This window comes from Cynocephalus volans, chromosome 8, assembly GCF_027409185.1.
Source record: "Cynocephalus volans isolate mCynVol1 chromosome 8, mCynVol1.pri, whole genome shotgun sequence".
Taxonomy (NCBI): Eukaryota; Metazoa; Chordata; class Mammalia; order Dermoptera; family Cynocephalidae; genus Cynocephalus; species Cynocephalus volans.
This window is the reverse complement of record NC_084467.1, coordinates 126365504-126389168: the sequence shown is the minus strand read 5'-3', so window position 1 is coordinate 126389168 and position 23665 is coordinate 126365504. Positions and strand designations below refer to the sequence as shown.

Genomic DNA, 23665 nt, shown 5'->3' with positions numbered 1-23665 from the left:
GCTGTTGGTAAACTTTACCTAATTTTTGTATATGGTATGAGGTAGAGTGAATAAAACAAACTTTTTTCTTCTATACTCACTCTCAACACTCAATATTTCATTTCTAACACCAGATGTTTAAGTGTTTTCCACCACACCAAGCAATTTTCCAGTTCTCTGCAGACACCAGCTAGGTGTCCTACAATTCACTAAACCAGAGTTAGTGCAAACCCTACAGGTTATGGGCTGACTCCCATGAGGCTGCCCCCCACTTTATATATTCTGGACACTAGACCCTTATTAAATATATGATTTAAAAATATCTTCTCACATTCTCTGGGCGCCTTTTCAATGTGTCCTTTGATGTACCAAAGTTTTAAACTTTGATGAAGTTCAGTTTACCTATTTTTAATTTTGCTGCCTGTGCTTCTAGAGTCATGTCAAAGAAATCACTGCCAAATCCAATGTCATGAAGCTTTCCCCTTATGTTTCCTTCTAAGAGTTTTATACTAAGTATCTATAGCAAAAAGCTGAAAAATCAATTGTAAGTAGCATAAGCTAGATGAAGAGTTAAGCAAAGCACATCTCTCTGGGGGAAAGAAATGAATATTCACAATAAAGAAGGTAGAGAAATTTATTGCCACTTGAAACTACAAACATTACTGATGAGTCAGACAAAAAAATCATTAAGTTGACATCGCAATCTTATTATTTGACCAGATTTGTCTTTTGAAGACTTCTCTACTGATAGGCACTTCTGCAACTAATTTGTATAATTTGGCATAAATATTTTTAAAATATTTTAAAGGCCAATAAAGGGGTATTTTATGATGGTTTCAGCACAAATACACAATAATATATATTACATAATATATATTAACTGATAGATTGCATTTTTTGAGTTTATACAATGTTCTAGAAAGATTCTACCTTCTCCGTAATATTTTATAAATATCAAGTTGTATATTCCTGTTGTGTGCTGCATTTGCCAAAATGAGTCAATAATTAAGATTTTGCTTCTTTTATATATGTCAGAGATTGAGTCCATTTAGAATATGAAATCCTCTGCATAAAACAAACATAATGTTTGCTGAAGTATTTGTTATTTTGGCTCTAAAACATTTTTAGTTTTCCTAACATATAGCATTTATTTTTAAAAGATTAGTCCTTTCACCCATATTATTTCTGTAAGCCTCTTCTGTAGCCCAAAGAATTATGATAAAGGGAAAGGAACCCTCGGCTATTATTACTTTAGAGTAAGAATCAGAAAATGCTTTCTGTAAAGGGCCAATAGTTAATACTTCAGTCTTTACAAGCTCTGCTGCATCTATTCAACTCTGCTGTTATAGTGCAGAAACAGGTTAGATAACTGTAAATGAATTGGTATGGTCCCATTTGATACATGTTTGTAGTTTGCCTATCCTTGCTTTAGTGCACCAAAATGAAATCTGTTTGTATAAAATATCCAGTAAGATAAATACTAATTTAGGGCCTAAAAAAAATTATGGAATCTTTTTACAGTCTTTTAGGAAAAGCATTGTATATTATAGCCTGAAAAGTATTCTCTATTTTAAATGTAGCTATACAATTTTATTCTTTTCTTACCATGAGATATTTATTAAGAAAGGGTAATATGGAGTCCAGTACATGAAATATCCTTGGGGATATACAATATGTAAATAAGAAGCCATATTAGTTTTAGCATTAAAAGAACCCCAAACTCCTAAATAATAATGATTCTTAGGTAATAAGCAAGTGCCTACAGCATGCCTCCAACATACTGAATGTTAAAGAACAGTAAGTTCTCCTTTGCAGTGATTGCAGCAATTGAAAGTTATATTTTCATATGTAGTATAGGGATGAAATCGTCCAATATTTTTCTTTGTAGCAAGTAAGGTGGTTGGTGAAGACTCAGAAAATGGATTATCAGGTGAGCTTTCTGTACGGGTAACTGGATCCAAAATGCGTAGGACCTAAGGAAATTAAGAAGTAATGTCAGATTTATTTAGTATGTACTATAAAATTCATTATCAATATATAACTACCTGTAAAGTTCCATTTCATTAGTATGTAACTACCATTCACAAAACATCTGAATGATGAATTTAAGAAGAGAACTTATCCCTTTTATCAAAAAGTTCTAAATTTAACAATCATGTCTAGTTACTACATTACCTGGGTTACCCATTTTTTTAACAATGATGAAATCAATGCTATTTTATGGATGTTGATGAAAAAGCTTGAAAACATAGAAGAAAATGAGGTTGTATCAATTCTATCTTAAGTGAAGTCAATTTTTACCCTTAACCAGAAAGTCCCCACTATCTCCCTTCTTCAATATTTCATTCAACTGCTTGGAATCAGGATTTTGCCTTCATTCTTCTGTTAAAATGCTATTTCAAACTCTTTGATCACTTTCTATTTGTAAAATCAATTTCCTAATTTATATGCAATATTTTATGCTAACAACCATGTTTTTGTTTCTTGGGTTCCACAACACCACACTTTCCTAATTCTTCTTCTGCTTTGACTTTTCCCATTCTGTCTCCTTTATTGAGACCCAAAACAGAGGACCTCTTAGGTTGAAAAAAATTTTCCGATTAAGGGCAAGGATGACATGTCTAGCTCTTTGCTCTTGTTTCTCATGTTCGTATTCTCCCAACCATCATCACATGATAGGATAGGTTATAGTGCAAAAGAAGTAGGCACTACAATTGGAAAGAAATTGGGAAATGAACTGAGGAAAGGGCTTTCTCTTTTTTTTGTATGACTTATTGAGAGGAGCTTTCAGAATGGCTGGAGATGCCTGTTTCCTTAGCTCTCGTGTTGTCCAGCAGATTTTTTTTTCCTTTTAAGTTACTACCATACCCAAAGAGGCATAGCTACTTTAAGAATGTCCTGGCATCATCTAAGAGCTAACATTCTATTTTAGGACCTCTAATTTTCAACTAGACCCTGCCTTTTCAATTTGGTTTTTCAGATCCTTCTATTTTTATGGAACTTCGTTAGGTGTTAGAGAACAAGCAAAGATGAAGGGCTTACCTTGAAATTGCTTATAAATTTGGAAGGGAAAATAAGAAAAGTTCCCCAGTACTATATTATGTTATTACATTATGAGCCTTTAGAGAGAAACAAGAAGCTAAGGGAATTCAGTAGAAGGAGACACATACTAGTATGGATAGAAAGCCTTCTGGATTTTAGATTGAAGGTGATGGGGAAGGATTTTAATCAGAGTGCCTTTCATAGAGATCATTCTATACATAAAATAGAGGAGGTGTGGGGAAAGGGGTAGGTGTTAAAGCAGACATGGGAAGAACAGAGAAAGGGAGGTTACTGTAATAATCTAGCTAAGACATGATGGCACCTTGAAGCAATGGGGCTGAAATGTTCCAGGGACACTAATGAAAAAGGGCTATAAGTTTGGTTAAATGAGAGAATGTGGTGGATGAAGGACTGGGAGAAGGAGGAGAACAAACCAAGCCCTGAAGATACCTAACATTGTACAGTGGAATAGAATGGCCAGAGAAAACAGAAAAGTCAGGAAGGTGTAGGGTTACATAAACCAAGGGAAGATAGTGTTTCAAGAAAGAAGTGACTGGTCAACTACACCTAATGCTACTGGCAGTAACCAAGTAGGCAGTGACACAGTTTCTCAACAAAGAGTATAGAAAAGGAGGAACAGGGTTTTGGATAAAGATGATGAGTTTAGTTTTAGGTACTGATTCATTTAATAAACAGCTGAGCACATACAATATGCAAAGGATTATGCCAGACCTTGAGGAAACATAAAAAGACAGTCCCCAGCCCTTAGGGAGCTTATACTTTGGGAATAAGCTGGAGAATCAAACCATTACAATTTAACATGATGAAAAGCTGTAATAGATATTATGTACCAAGTGCAATGAAAACCTGAAGAAGAAACATCTAGGTTTGCCAATGACAATCACAGAGGGCTGATTCTTAAAGGTAGCACAGAGGTTTGGCAATAAGATAGGTGCTAGGAGGGCAGTCTAGGCAGAAGGAAAAGTATGTACAGAGGCATGAGATACAATGGCATCTGTGTGGAATGAAAAGTGGTTAACACTACTGGAATGTGAAGTGCAGGGGGTAGGGAAACTTGGGAAACGATCCTCGAGAAGGGGAGATGAAAAGCCTATATAATATGAAAGAATTCAGATTGAATAATGAGGAAGACTGGGAGACAGGTGATGATTATACTGGCATTTAAAAAATAACTCTCTGGCAGTAGAGTAGAGGATGGCCTGCAGGCAGCTAAAGAAGCAAGGCAGGAATATTAGTGAGGGGACTATTGCAGTAGTCTAGACCGCCAGGCAGGTGTTTGAAGTTGGGAGAGGGGATAAATTAGAAGGATATAATAAGATTTTTAAAATCATCAGGATTAGGGGAATGAAGGAAATATCAAAAATAATAGCTACCACTTATTGAGAAATTATATATATTAGAAACTGCTACAGGCTTTATATGCATTATTTTTTGGAATCCTGAAAACATCACTATACAGTAGGTATAGTTCAGCAGGATATGAAGTACAGGAGAAGAAGGAGGTTATTTTTCTTTGGGGAGGGGAGGTGTACAAAAACAAGGAGAAAAGAGGCTGTTCTATTTTTTGCTGTTGATGAAACAAGCAGTTGGAAATGTCCAGCTGGAGATAAATCTCTTGTATTCAGAAAAAATGTCTGAGATGGAGCAGTCACAAGCATAAAGCTATGGGAATAAGATAATCTAGAGAATGTAGAAAGTATGTTACGTGAGGAAAGGCTCAAGAGTGGTCACAGGAAGAGGATGCCCTCAAATACTGAGAAAGAATGGTCACAGAAATAGTGAAGACTTAGAAGACTATGGTGTTTCAGAAACTAAAGGAGTTTGAAAAGGGTGGGGGACAGATTCCTATGGAACATCATTTAAAGGAGAAAAAAAAGTCTATGATACCTCGGAGAGAGAGCATAAGAGCCAAGAAAGAGTGATGTCACAGAAGTCAAGACAGCATCAAGGAAGGAATGCTTGATATAGTGAAATATGGTAAGAAAGTAAACATTTATGACCTTTTTAAGAATACTTTTTGAGAACAGTGGGGCTGGAAGTGTACAGGTGTAAGTGATGGCAGGAATTGAGGAATGGATGGTATGTAAGTACAAACAAGTATGGACAACTTGTCTAAGATTCTTGGCTATGAAGGGAAGGTGATAAGCTCATATCTAGGGAACTTACCAGAGAGGGAAGATTTTTCTTTCTAAGATGGATGGCATTTGGGCATCTTCTTCAGCCAAAAGGAATGAGCCAATAGAGAGAAGGGGTAACTGTTCGGGGAGGGGGGAGGCTGATGAGTTTGGAGGGGAGCTATGCTTTGGAGAAGAGAAGGGACACCTTTTCTTTTTAGAGAAATGTATGTAAGGCTGGTTACCATACAGATAGACTACTAGGTATCAAGTGGTACACTGAGGCAGTTTTCTGCTTGTATTCTCATTTTCTTCTGTGAATTAGGAACCAAAAGCATCTGCTGAATGTGAAGTAATAGTTTGATGCATATTGAAACAAAGAGGGCAAGCAGCTAAACTGACACAGGACTGGGGTTTTCAAGGTACCTGGGGAGAAGCACAAGGGAGAAAGGTACTTATTATGAATGGAGTCTAGGCAAACTAAGATAGGAAAAGAAGCCAGGAGAGTGAGCTGATGAGATAAAAAAAAAATGTAGAGATCAAGGAAATAAAAATAATGATTTGGTCAAGGATCAGGGGTAGTCAGAATGAAAGAATCAGAGCTGGAAAGAAAAGAGTTAAGATCACAGATTACAGAGAAAGATGAGTTGAAGATTTTAATAGTGGAAGAGCTCCAGAGAATGACAAGACCATAGGCACATGGGAGTTGGGTGTTAATGTCTTAATGGATATAAACTTGGTTAACATCACAGAACTGTGAGACCACAGTATTTGACAGTTCATCTGGGTGAACACTGAATTCATCCAGGACTGTAGGTACCAGACTACACTATTTGATTCTGTAGTATCCGGCACATTCCCACCTATATGTGGGAATTAAATAAGTTCTTAGAAGTAATCTATGTAGTCCATTAGTGATTACTAAATTAAAAATTCAAGTGATTTTTATATCAAAATGAACTCAAGAAAAGGATTATCAATGATTCAATAGCTAAATAATAGGATTTCTTTCAAAAGCAATTACATTTTTTCTAAAGCTTGTCCTTTAAGAACAGGAATAAGACAAGGATGCCCATTCACACCACTCCTATTCAACATAGTATTGGAAGTACTAGCCAGAGCAATCAGGCAAGAGAAAGAAATAATAGGCATCCAAACTGGAAAAGATGAAGTCAAACTGTCACTGTTTGCAAATGACATAATCCTATATATAGAAAAACCCATAACCTTTACCAAAAAACTCCTAGAGCTCATAAACAAATTCAGTAAAGTTGCAGTATACAAAATCAATACACAAATATCAGTAGCATTTTTATACGCCAACAATGAACAAGCAGAAAAAGAAATCAAGAAAGTAAGCCCATTTACAATAGCTACCAAAAGAATAAAATACCTAGGAATAAATTTAACCAAAGAGGTGAAAGATTGCTACAGTGAGAATTAAAAAATTCTGAAAGAAATCAAAGAAGACACCAAAATACCTATGACATTCTTCATGGAAATAAAAAAAAAACAATCCTAAAATTCATACAGAACAACGAAAGACCCCTGTATTAGTCCATTTCTGTTGCTTATAACAAAATACTTTGAGCTGGGTACTGGTAAGAAAACAAAATGTGTTGTTATCGGTTTTTGAGGCTGGTGAGTCCAAAGTCTAAGGAACACATCTGGTGGTGGCCCAGGGATCTCACACTGCAAGATGCTGTAAGCAGAGAAAGCAAAACTCTTACATTCTCTCCTTTTAAAGCCCTCAGAACCACACCCCGACTGCCATTATTATCCGCTCACTATGGCATGGTCCTATAATCTAAGCACCTTTTCAACGCCTCACCTTTCAATTACCATGATAGGATTTCCCACCCTCAACAGTTACAGTGTGAATTTAGCTTCTAGTACATGCACTTTGGGGGACATAATTCAATCAATCTGCAGCAACCCCAAATAACCAAAGCAATCCTGAGCAAAAAAAAAAAAATAAAACTAGAGGCATTATGCTACCTGACTTCAAATTATACTACAAAGCTACAGTAACCAAAACAGCATGGTACTGGTATAAAAACAGACACATGGACCAATGGGACAGAACAGAAAACTCAGAAATCAACCCAGGTACTTATAGCCAACTGATATTTGGCAAAGGCACCAAGAACACACACTGAGGAAAGGACAGCCTCTTCAGTAAATGGTGCTGGTAAACTCAATATCCATGTGTAGAAAAATGAAACTAGACCCATACCTCTTGCCATATACCAAAATCAACTCAAAATGGATTAGAGACTTAAGTATAAGACCTGAAACTATAAAACTCCTAGAAGAAAACATAGGGGAAACACTTCAGAAAGGAGGACTGGGCAAAGACTTTATGAATAAGACCCCAAAAGCATAAGCAATAAAAGAATAAACAAATGGGATTATATTAAACTGAAAAGCTTCTACACAGCAAAGGAAACAATTAACAGAGTGAAAAGACAACCTACTGAATGGGAGAAAATATTTGCAAACCATACATATGAGATGGGATTAATATCCAGAATATACAAGGAACTCAAACAACTTCACAGTAAAAAAAACAAATAATCCAATTAAAAAATGGACAAAGGAGCTGAATGGACATTTTTCAAAGGAAGACATACAAATGGCCAATAGGTACATGAAAAAATGCTCAACATCACTAATCATCATGGAAACAAATCAAAAACACACTGAGATATCATTTCACCCCTTTAGACTGGCTATTATCAAAAAGACTGAGAATAACAAATGCTGGTGAGGATGAAGAGAAAGGGGAATTCTTCTACATTATTGGTGGGATTCTAAATTAGTACAGCCATTATCAAAAACAGCATGAAGGTTTCTCAAACAACTACAGATAGAACTACCATACAATCCAGCAATCCCTCTTGTGGGTATGTACCCAAAGGAATGGAAATCATCATGTGAAGTGATACCTGTGCTCCTGTGTCCATTGCAGCTCTATTTACAGTAGCAAAGATATGGAACTAACCTAAATGTACGTCAACGGACGACTGGATAAGGAAAATGTGCTATATATACACAATGGAATACTGTTCAGCCATAAAAAAGAATGAAATTCTGCCATTCGCAGCAACATGGATGAACCTGCAGAAAATTTTGTTGAGTGAAATAAGCCAGGCACAGTAAGAAAAATACTGCATGTCCTCATTCATAAGAAGGAGCTAAGAAACAAAGAAAGAAAGAAGACTATAATAAAATGTTGAACTTTCAGAAGGGGAGAACAGACCTATAGTTACTAGAGGTGGGAAAGGGGAAGGGGGGATAGAGAGTAATTGGATAAGTGACACAAAAAGTAATTATAATTTGTAATGATGAACATGCTAATAATATTGATTTAATCATCACATACTGTACACATAAACTGATAGTCAATTCTGTACCCCATAAATTGTATAAAAAAGAAAAAAAAAGAGCAGTACTATTAGAAAAAATTAAAGCTCAGAGGAGGAAATAATCTTCTCTAAGATCACAAGCTCATTAGCATGAGAATCCAGTTTAAATCCCACATTTTCTAACTCCCAGTGTTATAACTTTCCATTATAACATGTCACCTTTCAGTAAGGGGTTCTAGAAGCTCCACAGATTACAAAAGAGAAAATACTTTACTGTTTCAGCCATTTTCTCAGCTGGGGTGCTGCAGAATTCAACTGTTGATGAAGACTTCTTCTGACTGCTAATGCCAACATTTCCCAGAAGATGAGAATTTACTGCTTTTGCCAGCTTGTGATTTGTTAAGGCTAGTTCTGCTGTGCTGTGGGGTTGTACACGAGGGGAGTAAGTTTGCTCTCTTCCCCACTGCAAGGAGACTAAGAGCTCTTCCAATAATCTGCATAAAACACACATGAACACTGAACATTAATAAGAGGACAAAATATAAAAAGCAATAATAGTAAATCAATGAGAAATACATTTTCTGAAACATATGATATCGTTCTCCCATATCTTTCTCTCAGAGTTCAATAAATCAGGATGTCTGGTCAAATAAGTCTGACTACAGAAAGCACCTGTTAATCTACTAGCTTGTTATCTGGAAATCATTCAACAAATGGTACATTTTTTACTCCTCATAGTTTAGTATACGAACTACTGATTTGATTTGTGAATCTACTGAGATAGTCACATGCTTTTTTCTTTTTTTGGTGAGTTGCATTAATTGATTTTGGAATTCTAAACCAACCTATAATTCCTGGGATTAGCCATACTTGCTCATAATGTATAAACCTTTTTCTGTACTGTTGGATTTAATTCACTAATGTTCTGTTAGGGATTTCTGCATCTATGTTCATTAGAGATTTGGTCTGTGGTTTTCTTGTAATGTCTTTGGTATAAGATAATGCTGACCTCATAAAATGAGTTGAAAATTGTTTGCTTCTCTATTTTCTAGAAGAATTTGTGTATATTTGGTTTTATTTCTTCCTTAGATGTTTACTTTTATTCACATAACATAAACTGCAGGAGAAGGCAGAAGAATTCAGAATGTAAACAAGTGCCATACTTCTGGGTAGCTATCATTTCATGACGAAACTGTTCCCGTTCACTCAGAAGATCTTGTATAGCACTGTGTGCATCACGGTTTTGACGCTGTAAAACTGCTCTGGAGTTGGTTAACTCATCTGCCATTACCCTGAAAAAGATTAAAATCTTGCACTTAAATTCTCTGACAATAACACAGTGTAAAGAGTTAATACAATACTATGTGACTGCTACTTTCAAAAGCTAACAAAGAAGATTTAACATCGTCAAATTACTTCTCAGTTTTTAAATTTTCACTAAAAAACATTTTAAAATATTTATGATCTGAGAACTCACTAAAGGGATTCAGTTAAAATATTCATTTACAAAATGACAAAAAGAAGTTATTTAACTTTCTGATATACTGACTTTTGGAATGTACCTCAATCTTACTTTATATTGGCCGAATTTTGAAAAAAAAATTATTAAATATTTTTTCACTTAATGACTTATCTTGGAGATTTTTCCACATTAGCACACTCCTACTACAATCCCTGTCTCACAAATAAGCTATCTCATTCCCTTTTTTAAAAAAACACCTTCATGTTTTCGATTGATTGGATATACTTAATTCTATTTAACCAGTTTTCTATTGATGGAACTGAAGCAAAATTTTAAAGTATGGTTACTCAGCTAAAAATCTTAAAGCTGAAATTAAAGGCTCAGATCATAGTTACTATTGAATTCCTTAACATGAAAACAATTTTGACATTAAAAGATTAAATCAACTAAAATATCCATAAAGTTGAATTAATTTTTATTGCTTTTAGAATGTTACTATCAGTGCTGATCAAGATATTTTAAAGTTATATATTGCAATAATCTGTATAATATATGCACAATTTGCTCCTTAAACTGTTCAATAAGAATTAACTCAATTGGCTTTCATTCTAAGCCAATAAATAAATAAATTCATTTTCCCCAAATAGCAACTATACTAACACAATTAGGAAAGAAAAAAATCAAGGATTATAAAAGAGTAATCAACTACTAGAAAGTATCACAGATATTAAGACATGAAGAAACATTTTCCTAAAAAATTATTCATCACAGTCAGTGATTCTTAAAGTACAGCCTAGAAACCTTTGGTGTTTTGTGAGAAATCTTAGATAATTTAAATCAACAGTTATTAAACATATTATGTGTGAGGCACTTTGCTAAGGACCAGAAATACACAGATGGGTAACATCTGTGTTATGAGAACAGATTCTGTCCTCCAGTAACTCAAAGTTGAGGGGGAGGGGATAAACAGACAAAGAATCATAATATACAGCAGAGTTCTCCAACAACCAATGTGTCCAGAGGCCTGGACTAGGGCCCTGGTATTTTTGCCTCTATTACAGAGAGTAGCCTCATCCAGTTTGTCATAAAAATGTTATAATTTTCTATTTTTTCATGGAGAGAGAAAGGTTGGAATGCTGTTTATATAGTTAAAAGAGCTACAAAAACAGAGCATGAAAGATGAGTATTATCTTATGTAGTGGAATGATATTTGAGTTCTCCAGATAGATGGTGGAGAAAAATAATTTACTTTGGCCGTTTGTGATTTTAATATTTATACACATCTGAGTTACAGGTTTGCTTTGGTTTTAAACATTGTAGTAGGAGTGGTATCTACCATAGGTGCTAACCTAGAACGTAGGAATGAGGGAGGATCCTTATATCACTTCTCCATTTAGGGAGTTTGTGTGACATTCCAGAGGAGGGACAGTCTGCATCTTACATAATATATGACGTACTTTGACAACCTTACTTAGAGATTTTCATACTTTAATCTACTTTCTTGTGTTATGGGTCAAAGACTTGATACAACAAAAAATAGAAAATGAAATACTATTTACACTAGAAAATACCTGCTTGCAAGGAATTTACTTCGCCATACATCACACTGTATTGACATACGTTCTAACTGTTCAGAAAGCTGAGCTGTGTTTTGACCTAGGGCTTCATTTTCTAAAATAAGCTGATTTTTCTCACGGGCTAGACGTTCAAAGTGATACTGAAGATCACCCCCAACAGAAGCCACCAGCAACTTCTTTAACTCACGATTTACCTGGAAGAAAAAGTAACCAGTATAATAAATGCAAAGTAATGTCAACGACATTAATGTAACAAAATTAACAAATGAGAAACTGTGTTTCTGTATAATTAAGACCTCCATTACGTAAAGTGTATATCAAAAAATGATATTAAATATTTAAGTTTTACAGTCCATGTGGTTATAAACTGAGCCTCTTATAATAACATTATAAATCATTATCATAGAAATAACAAACTGCTTCCAGTCAACACTTAAAGGAAAAAAAATCAGAAAACTAAACCAATAGATTTTGCTAAAAAATACAACAGAAAATGTTTTATGTGTTTTTTTTATTCAACATCTTGTCCTAGGAGTTTTACTTTTAAAAACTCAAACAAAGGAATTAATCTAGGATATCTATAAGTACGTCCTTTAAATTATTATTGAAAAGAGCAAAAAATTAAAACAAATGTCCACTAATAGTTACTGATATATGGTACAGCCATTGAAGAACACTGTTGCTATTAGTAATATTGTAATAGAATATTCTGTGACATGGGAAAACATTAATAACTGATCAAAGTGGGTTATCAGACAAAATGCACTAAATAGGTATAGTTATGCAGTTATACAGTCATATGTTGCTTAATGACAGGGATATGTTCTGAGAAATGCATCAGGCAATTTTGTTACTGTGTGAACATCACAGAATGTACTTAGACAAACCTAGATGGTACAGCCGACTACTCACCTAGGCTATCTGGTATAGCCATTAAAGTCTTATGGGACCACCATCATATATGTGGTCCACTGTTGACCAGTAATACATCAATGACTGCATCTGGATGATATGATTATAGATGGTACCATTTTCATTGTGTTTTTCTGCATTTTCTAAAATGTCAACAAATAAATATGGACTACTTTTGTAATTAGAAGTCAGTTATTTTAAAATATATTAAAGATTTATTATTAAATACATTCAAATATATTTGGAGAAGAACCACTAACCATGGTGTCACAAAGACTAATATCTAGCAAAAAAATGTACAGTCTAATAGAGACACAGAGAGAGGGTAAGGCAATTTTTACTAAAATGTAAAGATTAAAGCAACACAATCAAGCACTACAGATTAGTTTTCATTTACAATGAAGACAAAATAACTCATACCACCATTCTCTTCATTCCAAGTATCGTGTATACATAGGAAAAATACTTGGAATTTATGGATCCTTAAAACAGGGACTGCTAGTCAATTTCAAAACGTGACTTGGTCAATATTTGGTCTGGCAGTTTATAACTATAACCCACTTTTACAACTTATAGGTGGTCTTATCCAAAGCACCTCACACCTCCAACTTCAACAAGATTTAGAGTATTGAGTTTCCAACATAAACTCTGTACAGGCCCTGAGAGAAAATGAGAAATTTAAGAAGAAGTATTTTAGAGAAATGAAAAGCTATGATGAATGACACTTCCACGAAGAAGTGTAGTTTTCTAACATGGAGGCTTAGAAGGTCCAGGTAAAAATGTAGTACTCCTGGGCCCACCGTGGCGCGCTCGGGAGAGTGCGGCGCTGGGAGCGCAGCAGCACTCCTGCCGCGGGTTCGGATCCTATATAGGGATGGCCAGTGCACTCACTGGCTGAGCACGGTGCGGCTGGTCACAAATAAGACAAAAACAAACAGACAAACAAACAAACAAAAAATGTAGTACTCCTTAAAGGTATTAAGGCTGTTCTTACCTCTGTCTGTACTCGGAGCTGGTTTGAAAGACCTTCTTTGTCCTGTAGTAACTTCCTTTCAGAGTTCCTGAGTTTTTCTATTATATTCTTTACCTCTGAGAGTTCCTTTCTAGATTCTATAACTCCTTCTGATTGACAAAGGAATTCTCCTTTAGGATGTCCTAGAGACTTAACCTTTGCATTTTTGTTTGGGATATCATGAGTTATAGCAGCTTTGGGAACTAATATTCTTACAGCTTCAATTTCTATTGCTTTTTGAGTGAGAATCTTCCCTAGCTGAAGAACTCCTGGGCTCTCTGATGGAACTGCTTTCTTCCGTGGACTCTGAAGGATATGATGCTTTATGGTTTGGGCTTCAGAAGTGACTTCAACAGACTTAGGTGGTTCCTCAGTTTCCATACCATCTCCTGCTCCTCTAATTGGGGTTGAAGTGAAGGTGACTAACAAAAGGAAAACGAAACATAAACAACTTACAAAAAGATATGCCAAGAAAATATCAAGACATCCTATATCCTATATTAAGAATTATTGGCACTAAAAAGAATGGAAAAAGTTCATAGTAAAAAGTAATTCAAAACAATCAAGAGCCAACAAAAGATGAACAAAGTCTTACAAGTTCAAACTTTCCTCAAGTAAACGGCTTCTCTCTTGGCAGAAAATACAAGAGATTTGGAATCAGAAGATTTGGTTCTGACTTTTTCCTAGTATGTTCTTGGGTAAATAATTTAATCCTCGGGCCGACCCTGTGGCGCACTCGGGAGAGTACGGCACTGGGAGCGCAGTAGCGCTCCAGCCGCGGGTTCGGATCCTATATAGGATGGCCGGTGCGCTCGCGGTGCAGCCGGTCACAAAAAAAAGACAAAAAAAAATAATAATAATAATTTAATCCTCCATGAATCTCTATTTCCTAATCTGTAAAATGGAGATAGTAACAACTATGCTTTAGGGTTGTGGTAAGAAAGAACATAAGGAGATCAAGTGCCTGGCACACTATAGACACTCAATAATGTTAGTTAAATATAAAAATGAATAACTCATATATATGCATATTTGAAACCATCTACTTCAAAATAGATTCATCTGTTTTTATGAACGTTTGGCAAAGAATGCTTTGCATGGGGTTAAGGGAAAGCATCATATATTACACTGGAGAATTGATTAGGAAAAGATTGAGTTCTATTCTTAGGCCTAAGAGTTTATGTCCTGCGTACACAAGTGAAACTACATTGTGCTGTCAGATTAAATTTTCTTAGACCACACTTTCATCATATTATATGCGAATTATTTTACTGGTGTCCCATTCCTTCTTGTGGCTTTCAACTTATTTTAGATGCACTATATTCCCAGTAAAGTGCCTGGTACATGATACTCAGATCTGATAAACAATAAATGAATGAAAACAAGGGGAGAGAGAAAGATTGAGCAAACAGGTCAGTAACAATGGTTATAATGATGAACTTTGAGTGGTCACAGGCAGCAAACATGGTGACTAATGTAGACCAGATATTCTGTGAGGTAGTGGGAACCATTATCCTTAAGAAATTTACTGTCTAATTTAGGATACAGGACATACATATGAAAAGATAAAACGTATTACAGGATAACATATAATAAATTTTCAATAAGTGGTACAAAAATACTTAAATAAAAATTTTATTTCTACAGAAACATTAAGGACAATTTTGAACTACCATAAATACATAAGTAATGTAATCTCCTAAACAAAGACCTGAAACAGAATTCCTAAACAAAAAAGCCACCCTTTCCCTGATGCCACATGGAGGTGGAGGCCCAGGTGTGTTCAAGATTTGGCTTCCGCATAACCCACCACCTTGGCTGAGAAAGGCATTGCTGCTCGAAGTATAATGGGTATTAAAACTGCTTTGCAAGAGGTGCTGAAGACCACCATCATCCATTTTGGCCCACCATGTGGAATTTCTCAAAGCTGCCAAAGCCTTAAACAAGTGCCAAGCCCATCTTTGTGTGCTTGCATCCAACTCTGATGAGCCTATGTACGTCAAGTTTGAGAAGGCCCTTTGAGCTGAACACCAAACTAACCTAATTAAGGTTCATGACAACAAGAAACTAGGCGAATGGGTAGGCCTCTCTAAAACAGACAGAGAAGAAAGAACTACGGCAAAGAATCTCAGGCCAGCAATGTCAGTGAAGAGTACTTCAAATGCAAGAAATTAACAAATAAAGAATTTGGCTTGCGCAAAAAAAAAAAAAAAAAAAAAAAAAAAAAAAGCCAACCATGTCCTTAGTCACAATTACTATTAAATATATATCCTAGATATATCAAACATTAATCATGTTTCACTGTAACCATGCAGTAAGACAATTTATCCAATTTGGTAAAAGTAATAATAAGATCTTACTAAAATTAAATCTCAAGAATTTTTGAAGTACAAAGCCAAATTAAAAGAGGGAATATATTATAAGTTATATATTATAACCAAGGTCAGAGTCTGCTGACCTTGGTTCCTGGATTCTGGCCCTAGAAATGGAATTCTCCATCCAAAGTACCATAGAAATGGTAAGCTTGCTCAGGGTAATATTAAGAAAATAACTATTAAAAAGTTACCTGTCAAGGTGTTTTACAGCAGGGGAAATATGAAACAAGACTACTTTCCTGAAGTTTCTACTTTTCAATGAACTTATTTTTCTTCCTCTTCCAAATTTCATTATATAGATTCAGAAACTACACAATTGAACAGTTCATCTTCATACACTGTCACACATCCTCTGGTTTCTAGTACTATTTTTTTTTTTAATTACTTTATTAAAAGATATTAATAACAAAAAATCTACCTATATTCTTATTACTCTAAAATAACTTCTCATTACTTCAAATTTCCTCAATATTTTTTATACTTGTAATCATAATAAATTTTGTAAGCTTAATATATTTTTTTGTTTTGCTACAGTCTTCATATTTTTAATTTTATGGATATAATATATTCCTTCAAGTTAATATAGCATTATTTACTTAATTATTATTCTACAGTTAGCTATTTAGACTCTTTCTAATTTTTCACTATAATAAATAATGCTTTAGTGAACACTTTTATGCCTATAGATCTATCTCAACATCTGATTTACTTTTATCAAATAAATCTCCAAGCACAGAATTAATAGGTCTGGTGAAGATCCGTATTGTCACACTGCCTTCCAGAATCACTCTAATAATGTATCAGTAGATGTATTCCTTATGTCCCTATTCAGTTTTATTTTTTTGCATGCTCAATATCTGTGATTTAATACAATACTTAAAAGTAAATAAGAATACATATAAAAGTAAATAAGAATACATATAAAATGTTTTTATAATGGTGTTTGGCTCAGTAAGCACTCATTAAATGTTAGGTCCTATTGCTTTTATTATTAATATTCTTTTAAAAATTCCTAATAAATTTTGGATGCTGATAAAGTAAAGAGAGAAATAAAGTTTATTTAATGTCATAAAATATAATTCTGACTTTTGTTCTCTTATAGTTTTAAAGTTATATCACTAGATTGTTGGACTATTTTTTCTATTAACAGATTTTATTTTATTGTTTTCAAATTTTTCTTATGTAGTGGTACTGGGAATCCTGACTTACATTAGATAAAAGGTGGAAAAACATCCGGGTTATAATTAATGTGTTCTATTTTACAAAACATTTTACATTAGAATAAAATGGTGTCATTTCTATATGAAATGTAAACTAAAATACCCCTTGGACTTCGTGACTGACTCTACTTTCAAAAAGATCAGCAAAGGAATACTTCATAAAGTGAGATAAAGAGTTTGGTATATTAGTTAAAATTTGCTGTAGCATGTTAGCACTTTTAAGGAGAATTTCCATTGAGCCATTTTGAAAATAAAGAACTGTTCTTATGTTCTGAAAATCTGGTTTTAAGTTTGTCTAACTTTATCAAGGGTAAATTTAATTTTGTCAATAAAACATCCTGGCATTTAAGAAGTAATGTAGAATCATGTATTAACTATAGATTAATAAAAAATGACAACAAAAAAGACACAATAGAGCCATGCCATTCAGGCCCACTGAGGCTGAGGAAATAAGAGCAGGTATGATACTTCCATCATGGTTAAATAGGGTTTCTAGGCAAGTCATAACATTTTTGAGTTGGAATTTTAAGTAGTGGAGATTAAAGAACAAACCACAAAATGGTTAATGCAAAATTTAAAAGCAAAGAAATATTAATGCGTATTTAATAGAAATCTTTTTTCAGACAAAATACATCATGAATTCTAATCAAGAAATTCAACCAACTTGTTTGAACCCCAATTTGTTCTTCTACTTACTCAAGCATTTATCAATTTCAGAGTTGTATTATACATTATATGGAAGCTCCCTCTCAGTAACAACTATAACTACCTAATGTGCATGACAAGCGCGCAGTGAGAGCCAAGCACTTACATTTTTTCACCTGGTAACTTGCCTTTCATAATTCTGTTTTTCCTTGTGACACACACAGAAACCTTTATTACATATGCACTAGGCACAATCCAGGACACATTCATGAGTAATTACCCTCTTTCAAATGAGAAGACAAAGATCTGTGGTACCAACTCCATAATTATGAGTAATGCTTAAGTAAAGCATTACTTAACAATTACATCAATCCTTATTCTTCTCTACTCTTTGAGGGAACCAACAAAACAATCTTTAAAATAATCAACATTATTTCCACTTGTGATCACTTATCAATAAATTAAAACATATCTAAGGTTTATGGTTCATTCTTACTGCCTTCTCCAAGGATTGGTGAAATATAAAGAAAGAATAAATAATGTTACTAGTCGAGCATTATAGAATAGGGGCTGGCAAACTTTTTCTGTAAAGAGCTAGATAGTAAATATTTTAGGTTTTGTGGACCAAGAGGTAAAATCGAGGATACTATACAGGTACTAATATAAGAAGAAAAAACCAAATTTTTATTGATGAATTCAAACTATAATACTAATTGAGAAAAAAGTTTTGGTCATATCGGTCTATAATGAAAAGAACAGAATTCTTTTTTATTCAGGATAACACTTGGCTTAAGTGAGGTTCAAAGTTAGTGCTTCCTATGATCAAATTGATTGCAAATATTTTCCGGAGGCATTTGGGCCACAATTTGCCAACCCCTGCTCTAGAATACTGAGGCAAAAAGAATATGACTTTACAGTCTATCATTGAACAAATATTTCTCCTTTATTCATAAAACTGTAAATCTACAAAGATAAGGTACACAGCAGGATGGGGTAGTAGAAAGAACACCAAACTCTGAGTCAAAATAACTTAAGTCCGTATTGCCATGAATTGTGTGACCCTGGATAAATCACTTCACCTCACTCTCCTCCCATCCATTAGTGCTTTCAGAATAATGCAAATACTATAGTATTTTAAAATAATTTGTTTCTCCTGCAGACTAGATTGTTGGGAGCTCCTCGGGGTAGAGACTGCCTCCTAATGTTTGTATCACCAGCTAATGAAATGGTGCTTGGCCCAGAAAAGATTAATAAATGCTTAATGAAATTCATCATTCTGGGGCCGGCCCCGTGGCTCACTCGGGAGAGTGCGGCGCTGGTAGCGCCAAGGCCTCGGGTTCGGATCCTATAAAGGGATGGCCAGTTCGCTCGCTGGCTGAGCGTGGTGCAGACAACACCGTGCCGAGGGTTGTGATCCCCTTACCGGTCAGTTAAAAAAAAAAAAAAGAAATTCATCATTCTGTTAATACACTACCTAGAAGACTTCATTTTAACATTCAATAACTACCTCATTTAAAAACTGCTTAATTTTTTTTCTCTACACTACATCATCAATTCCTAACTCAGTTATAGTCTGACAAACTTTTCAGAACATATGCAAATTCAACTATAAAACAGTTAAATAAATCAGGGATTGTCCTTGGTAATTTCAAATCAATATTCTTTTAAATGTCACCAATATCACTTAGTAAAGTTAATAGTTAAATTAGAAAAATATGTCACAGACAATGAATTTATGAGTTAGATCAACATTTTATTGAAGTGGAATACAAACATTCTTGCCACAGGCTCTATTGATAAAAAGTACCTTGGTCAAATAAGTGTGGGCAATGCTGCATACTGCATCTCTTTGGAGCTTCACAGGGTACATTAGCATATGAAAGGCTCCGAGAAATCCTACAGTATAACTTTCTTGAAAGCCAGTATTTCCCAAATTTATTAGCTCATGGAATCATTTTCACCTAATACCTACTATCCTATAGAACCAGTATTAAAGTTAGCCTATTTTACGGAATTATAAATATTTAAGTGTCTCAGACCCTCCTATTTGGTCTACTTTTACTATATTGTCTGACTTTAATAGCTTTAATTTTAATCTCGCACCCAAGAAAAGTTTTGGATTTTAGTTTTAATTCTCTAATTGTTACTATGTATCATATGCTTCGCTTTTAGAAACAGTCCTACCAACAATGACACATCCCTCTTATGATGACAATATTGCTCAAACGTCCTGAGAGGAAGTTCTATCACTATACTAAACAATCATGCTTCTCTCCTGAGGCAGTTACAGGAAGTGCAGATAACTGACAAAAGTCAACCACAAGCACACCTTTACTCAGGCAATGCAATACAAGTAACTTTTGTTAACTAATAGTTAACATTATACTATGTAGAAATATGACTAATAGTTGAATTATCATTATTATTGGATAATGAAGATGAAATGAAATAATGTATGTGAAAGTGCTTTATATCTCTAATCTTCATTACAAACATGTAATAACAAGTAATAAAAAAAGTTAATTTCACAAAAACCTTGCAATAACTAACTTTTCACCACAAAGCATAATACTGTATTTAGCTTTTGCTTTTTGACAAGCATAATGCCAGTTGCTTTCACATTAGTTATCATTTAATTGTTCTTATTTCCCATTAATCCCCAGTTTATTACTTTCATTACAGTCTCTGATTTGCTTGTTCTACTACTATAAAAGCCTTCTGGTGATTTATGAAATGATGTTACACACAGCTAAATTAAATTTACTGAAAAACTTACCGGCATAATCTTTTTTCCTTATTTCCTAAACATATTTCAACCCTCTTTTAATGAATTTGCTGCTGGAGGTCTGCTTGCTAAAACTTGGCTTCTAAAAAACTGTTTCCCATCTCTCACTGATAACCCCAGCCTGCAGAATCCACTCTACCCAAAGAATAAGCTGGGTCAGGAGGAGTTTACTTTGGAACATGTGAAGACTGTTGCCTATATCTAAGTGAAGATATCCAGTACACAATAGGCTAGTGTCTGAATCACAAAGGAAGAGATCTTGGCTATAGATAGACTTGGAAGTCATTACTATAGATAGTTACTGAAGCCCTGAGAGAAGAAGAGAAAGAGGATTGGAAAACACTGATATTTAAAAGATAAACTAAAAGAGAAGGGCTGAAAAGGAGAAAATATAGCTAGAGCAGTGCCGTTCAACAGAATTTTCTCCACTGATATAAATACAATAGCTACCAGCCACATTTGAATATTGAGCAGCACTTGAAGTGTGGCTAGTGTGACTGAAGAACTGAATTTTTAATTTTAAAGAATATTAATTTAAATTCAAATAGCCACATGTGGTTACTGCATTGGACAGTGAAAAGCTACAGTATGCTGAAAATAAAAGTGATGTCACAGAAGTCATGCAAAAGAAGAATTTCAAATGGTAGGAATAACCAACAGTATTAAATACAACAGAGAGGACAAGCAAGGCAGGACTGAAAACTGTATTGTATTTTTAGCAAGTGTTATGGGTTGAATTGTGTCCCCCAAATATTCATATGTTGAAGTTCTAACCCTCAGTACCTCAGAATGAGACCTTATTTGGAAATAGGATCATTGCAGATGTAATTAGTTAAGATAAAATCATACAGGAGTAGGCCACTTATCCAAGGAGTAGAAATAGAACTAAGTTGAAGTAGGAATAGGGAGGGTCACTTATCCAGTATGACTGTTGTCTTTGTAAAAAGTTTGGACACAGAAACATGTACACAGGGACAAGCCATGTGAACATAAAGGAACAGATCAGGGTGGTGTGTCTACAAGCCAAGAAGCACCAAAGATTGCCAGTAAACCACCAAAAGCTAGGAGAAAGGCCTGGAACAGCTCTTCCCCTAATGCCTTCATAGGGAGCATAGCCTTGCTGATACTTTGATCTTGGACTTCTAGCCTCCAAAACTGAGACAATAAATTTCTGCTGTTTAAGCCACACAGTTTGTGGTACCTTGACACAGCAGCCATAGCAAACTAATACCACAAGAAAGAGGTCTTTGATACCTGCTAGTTGTTTGTCCATCTAGTTGTATCTTTAAAAATGTATGTTCCTGTTTATTTAAATTTAATATTCTAGTGAATAGGGAATATAGCTGTAAATGTTTAAAAGTGAGTAGTCATCTAATAAATACCACCTAATGATGATAATGTTCAATTGTATATGAGAATACTGCAATATAAACACTGCACAACAGAACAAACATGAAGAGATCTGAAAAAGAAATGCTCAAATATTCATTCATATTGTCATAAATTTCATGTTTAAAAAACAATTATCATCAAAAGAACTCTTACCTTTGGTTTCTAAACTTTTAAGAGTAGCCATTTTTTCCCCTTAACCAATGAAAATGCACTCCAAGACTTCTACTGAAAAACCTAGAAATGTATACATATGAAAGAATTAAAACAATATTTTATAAACATATCGATGAATGCCTCTAATTTAAAAGTTATGATATTTTAATTGCTTCTATATGTAGTACACATGCACTTAGAAAAGGAAGTGTCCCTCATAGCCCTTTTTCACAGGTAGTATTTTTATGACTATCAAATGTCTCAAAAAAAATTAGGGGTGGTTTACTTTTAAAAATTCTGTTTCACCATCCTCACCAGTACACTTTAAATTGTCAGAGATGCGTCCTGAATTTTAGTTCATAAAAAGCACTCTAGTTACTGTAGGGGCTTTTGTATAACGACAATAATTTTAAAGCAATTACTTTCTCAGGGACATTCACACAATTTCTTCACTATGCAGGTATATATCTGAGAGGAGCTTCTATTTAGGTGTTTAACAAGTGACAAAAATATTGCTCAAGATAATAATTTGCATTTCCTTTGGTAATAAAATTGAAATGGTGTAGCTCTTAGCAGTAAAAAGAGACTTACATTGAGCATATGCTTTCAGAAATGTACGCACGTCCTTACGGTACAGACTCAGATTTACCGGAGAATATGAGGAGGAAGGTGATATTAATGCAACAAAATCAACAAGATGAACTGTACACTAGATGACAACTGGTTTCGCCCCAACAAACGATCGCTCTGGGTACTCGATACGAGTCAGCACAGGGTCTCCCGCGACTAACTTCCTTAACAGTCACAAACCCTTCTTCACTTATAGTCTATTGCTCTTAAAACAGGTATCCAAAGACACTTTGGAGGAGCAATGATCCCTGAAATCGCGCATGGAATATGCGCTGAGAAATGTACAAGAATAGACGGGAGTGGACACCAGGTATGAAAGTGGCAGGCGAGGAAGCGACAAGCCTGTCATCGTTTGCTGTCCCGGGAAGTCGAATCCGAAGTTCCGTCCCAAATTTCCGTCCTTGTCTGAAAAAGTCTTTCATGAACAACAGACAATCTTTCCCTAAATCCAAAGCTACCGACCACCAAACTCCAACCCAGACCTCCGTCCCTTTCCAACATCCCCTCTTAGTTACACGAGCCTGTTTCCCAATTTACCTCTAGGATTCTTATTCTCCCTATTTCAGGGGGCTTCAGTTTACAGGCTCTTCGGCTCTGTGTCGCCGGGTTACTTCGCACACTTCTCTTCCATTCCGAAGCCGACTCGCCCAGGTTCTCCCGACGTCAAGCAGCTCTCCCACTCTTAATCACTTCCGATTACTCAGGGTTTCGCTTCCGGAATACTTTACCAAAAGAAAAAGGTAAATACATTCTGTCTTGCGTTTAAACTCAACTAACACAGAACATACGGCTTAAGGAAGGCCTCAGTAAGTGAAAAGTGGACAGATGCCCATTTCAAAATAAAATATAGCAATATTTGAAGCCCGTGCCTCAAATTCGCCTGAACTTCCGGGTCATCTGTCAACCGAACGGAAGTGAACACGCTGGAACGCGGAAGACGGCGTCTCGTCGTCCCAGGCGACAGCGTGAAGGGGCGGT

General features: G+C 35.0%; 1 protein-coding gene and 1 pseudogene across 2 annotated transcripts; one reads left to right on the top strand and one right to left on the bottom strand.

Annotated features, from left to right (window-relative positions):
• Positions 1 to 595: 595 nt before the first annotated feature.
• BLZF1 (basic leucine zipper nuclear factor 1) lies at positions 596 to 23406 on the bottom strand. 2 transcript variants are annotated; one of them, XM_063105369.1, is made up of 7 exons: positions 23225 to 23406; positions 22058 to 22138; positions 13470 to 13909; positions 11558 to 11757; positions 9688 to 9816; positions 8794 to 9018; positions 596 to 1952 (listed from the first exon to the last, which is right to left on the bottom strand). In XM_063105369.1, exons 2-7 carry the CDS (start codon positions 22086 to 22088, stop codon positions 1814 to 1816), a joined length of 1164 nt encoding a protein of 387 aa, XP_062961439.1. In that variant the 5' UTR covers positions 22089 to 22138; positions 23225 to 23406; the 3' UTR covers positions 596 to 1813. The 2 variants fall into 2 exon arrangements, with proteins under 2 accessions (XP_062961439.1, XP_062961438.1); XM_063105368.1 differs by having other exon boundaries at positions 8799 to 9018; positions 23225 to 23403.
• Positions 15308 to 21644, top strand: LOC134383289 (small ribosomal subunit protein eS12-like; annotated as a pseudogene).
• Positions 23407 to 23665: the final 259 nt, after the last annotated feature.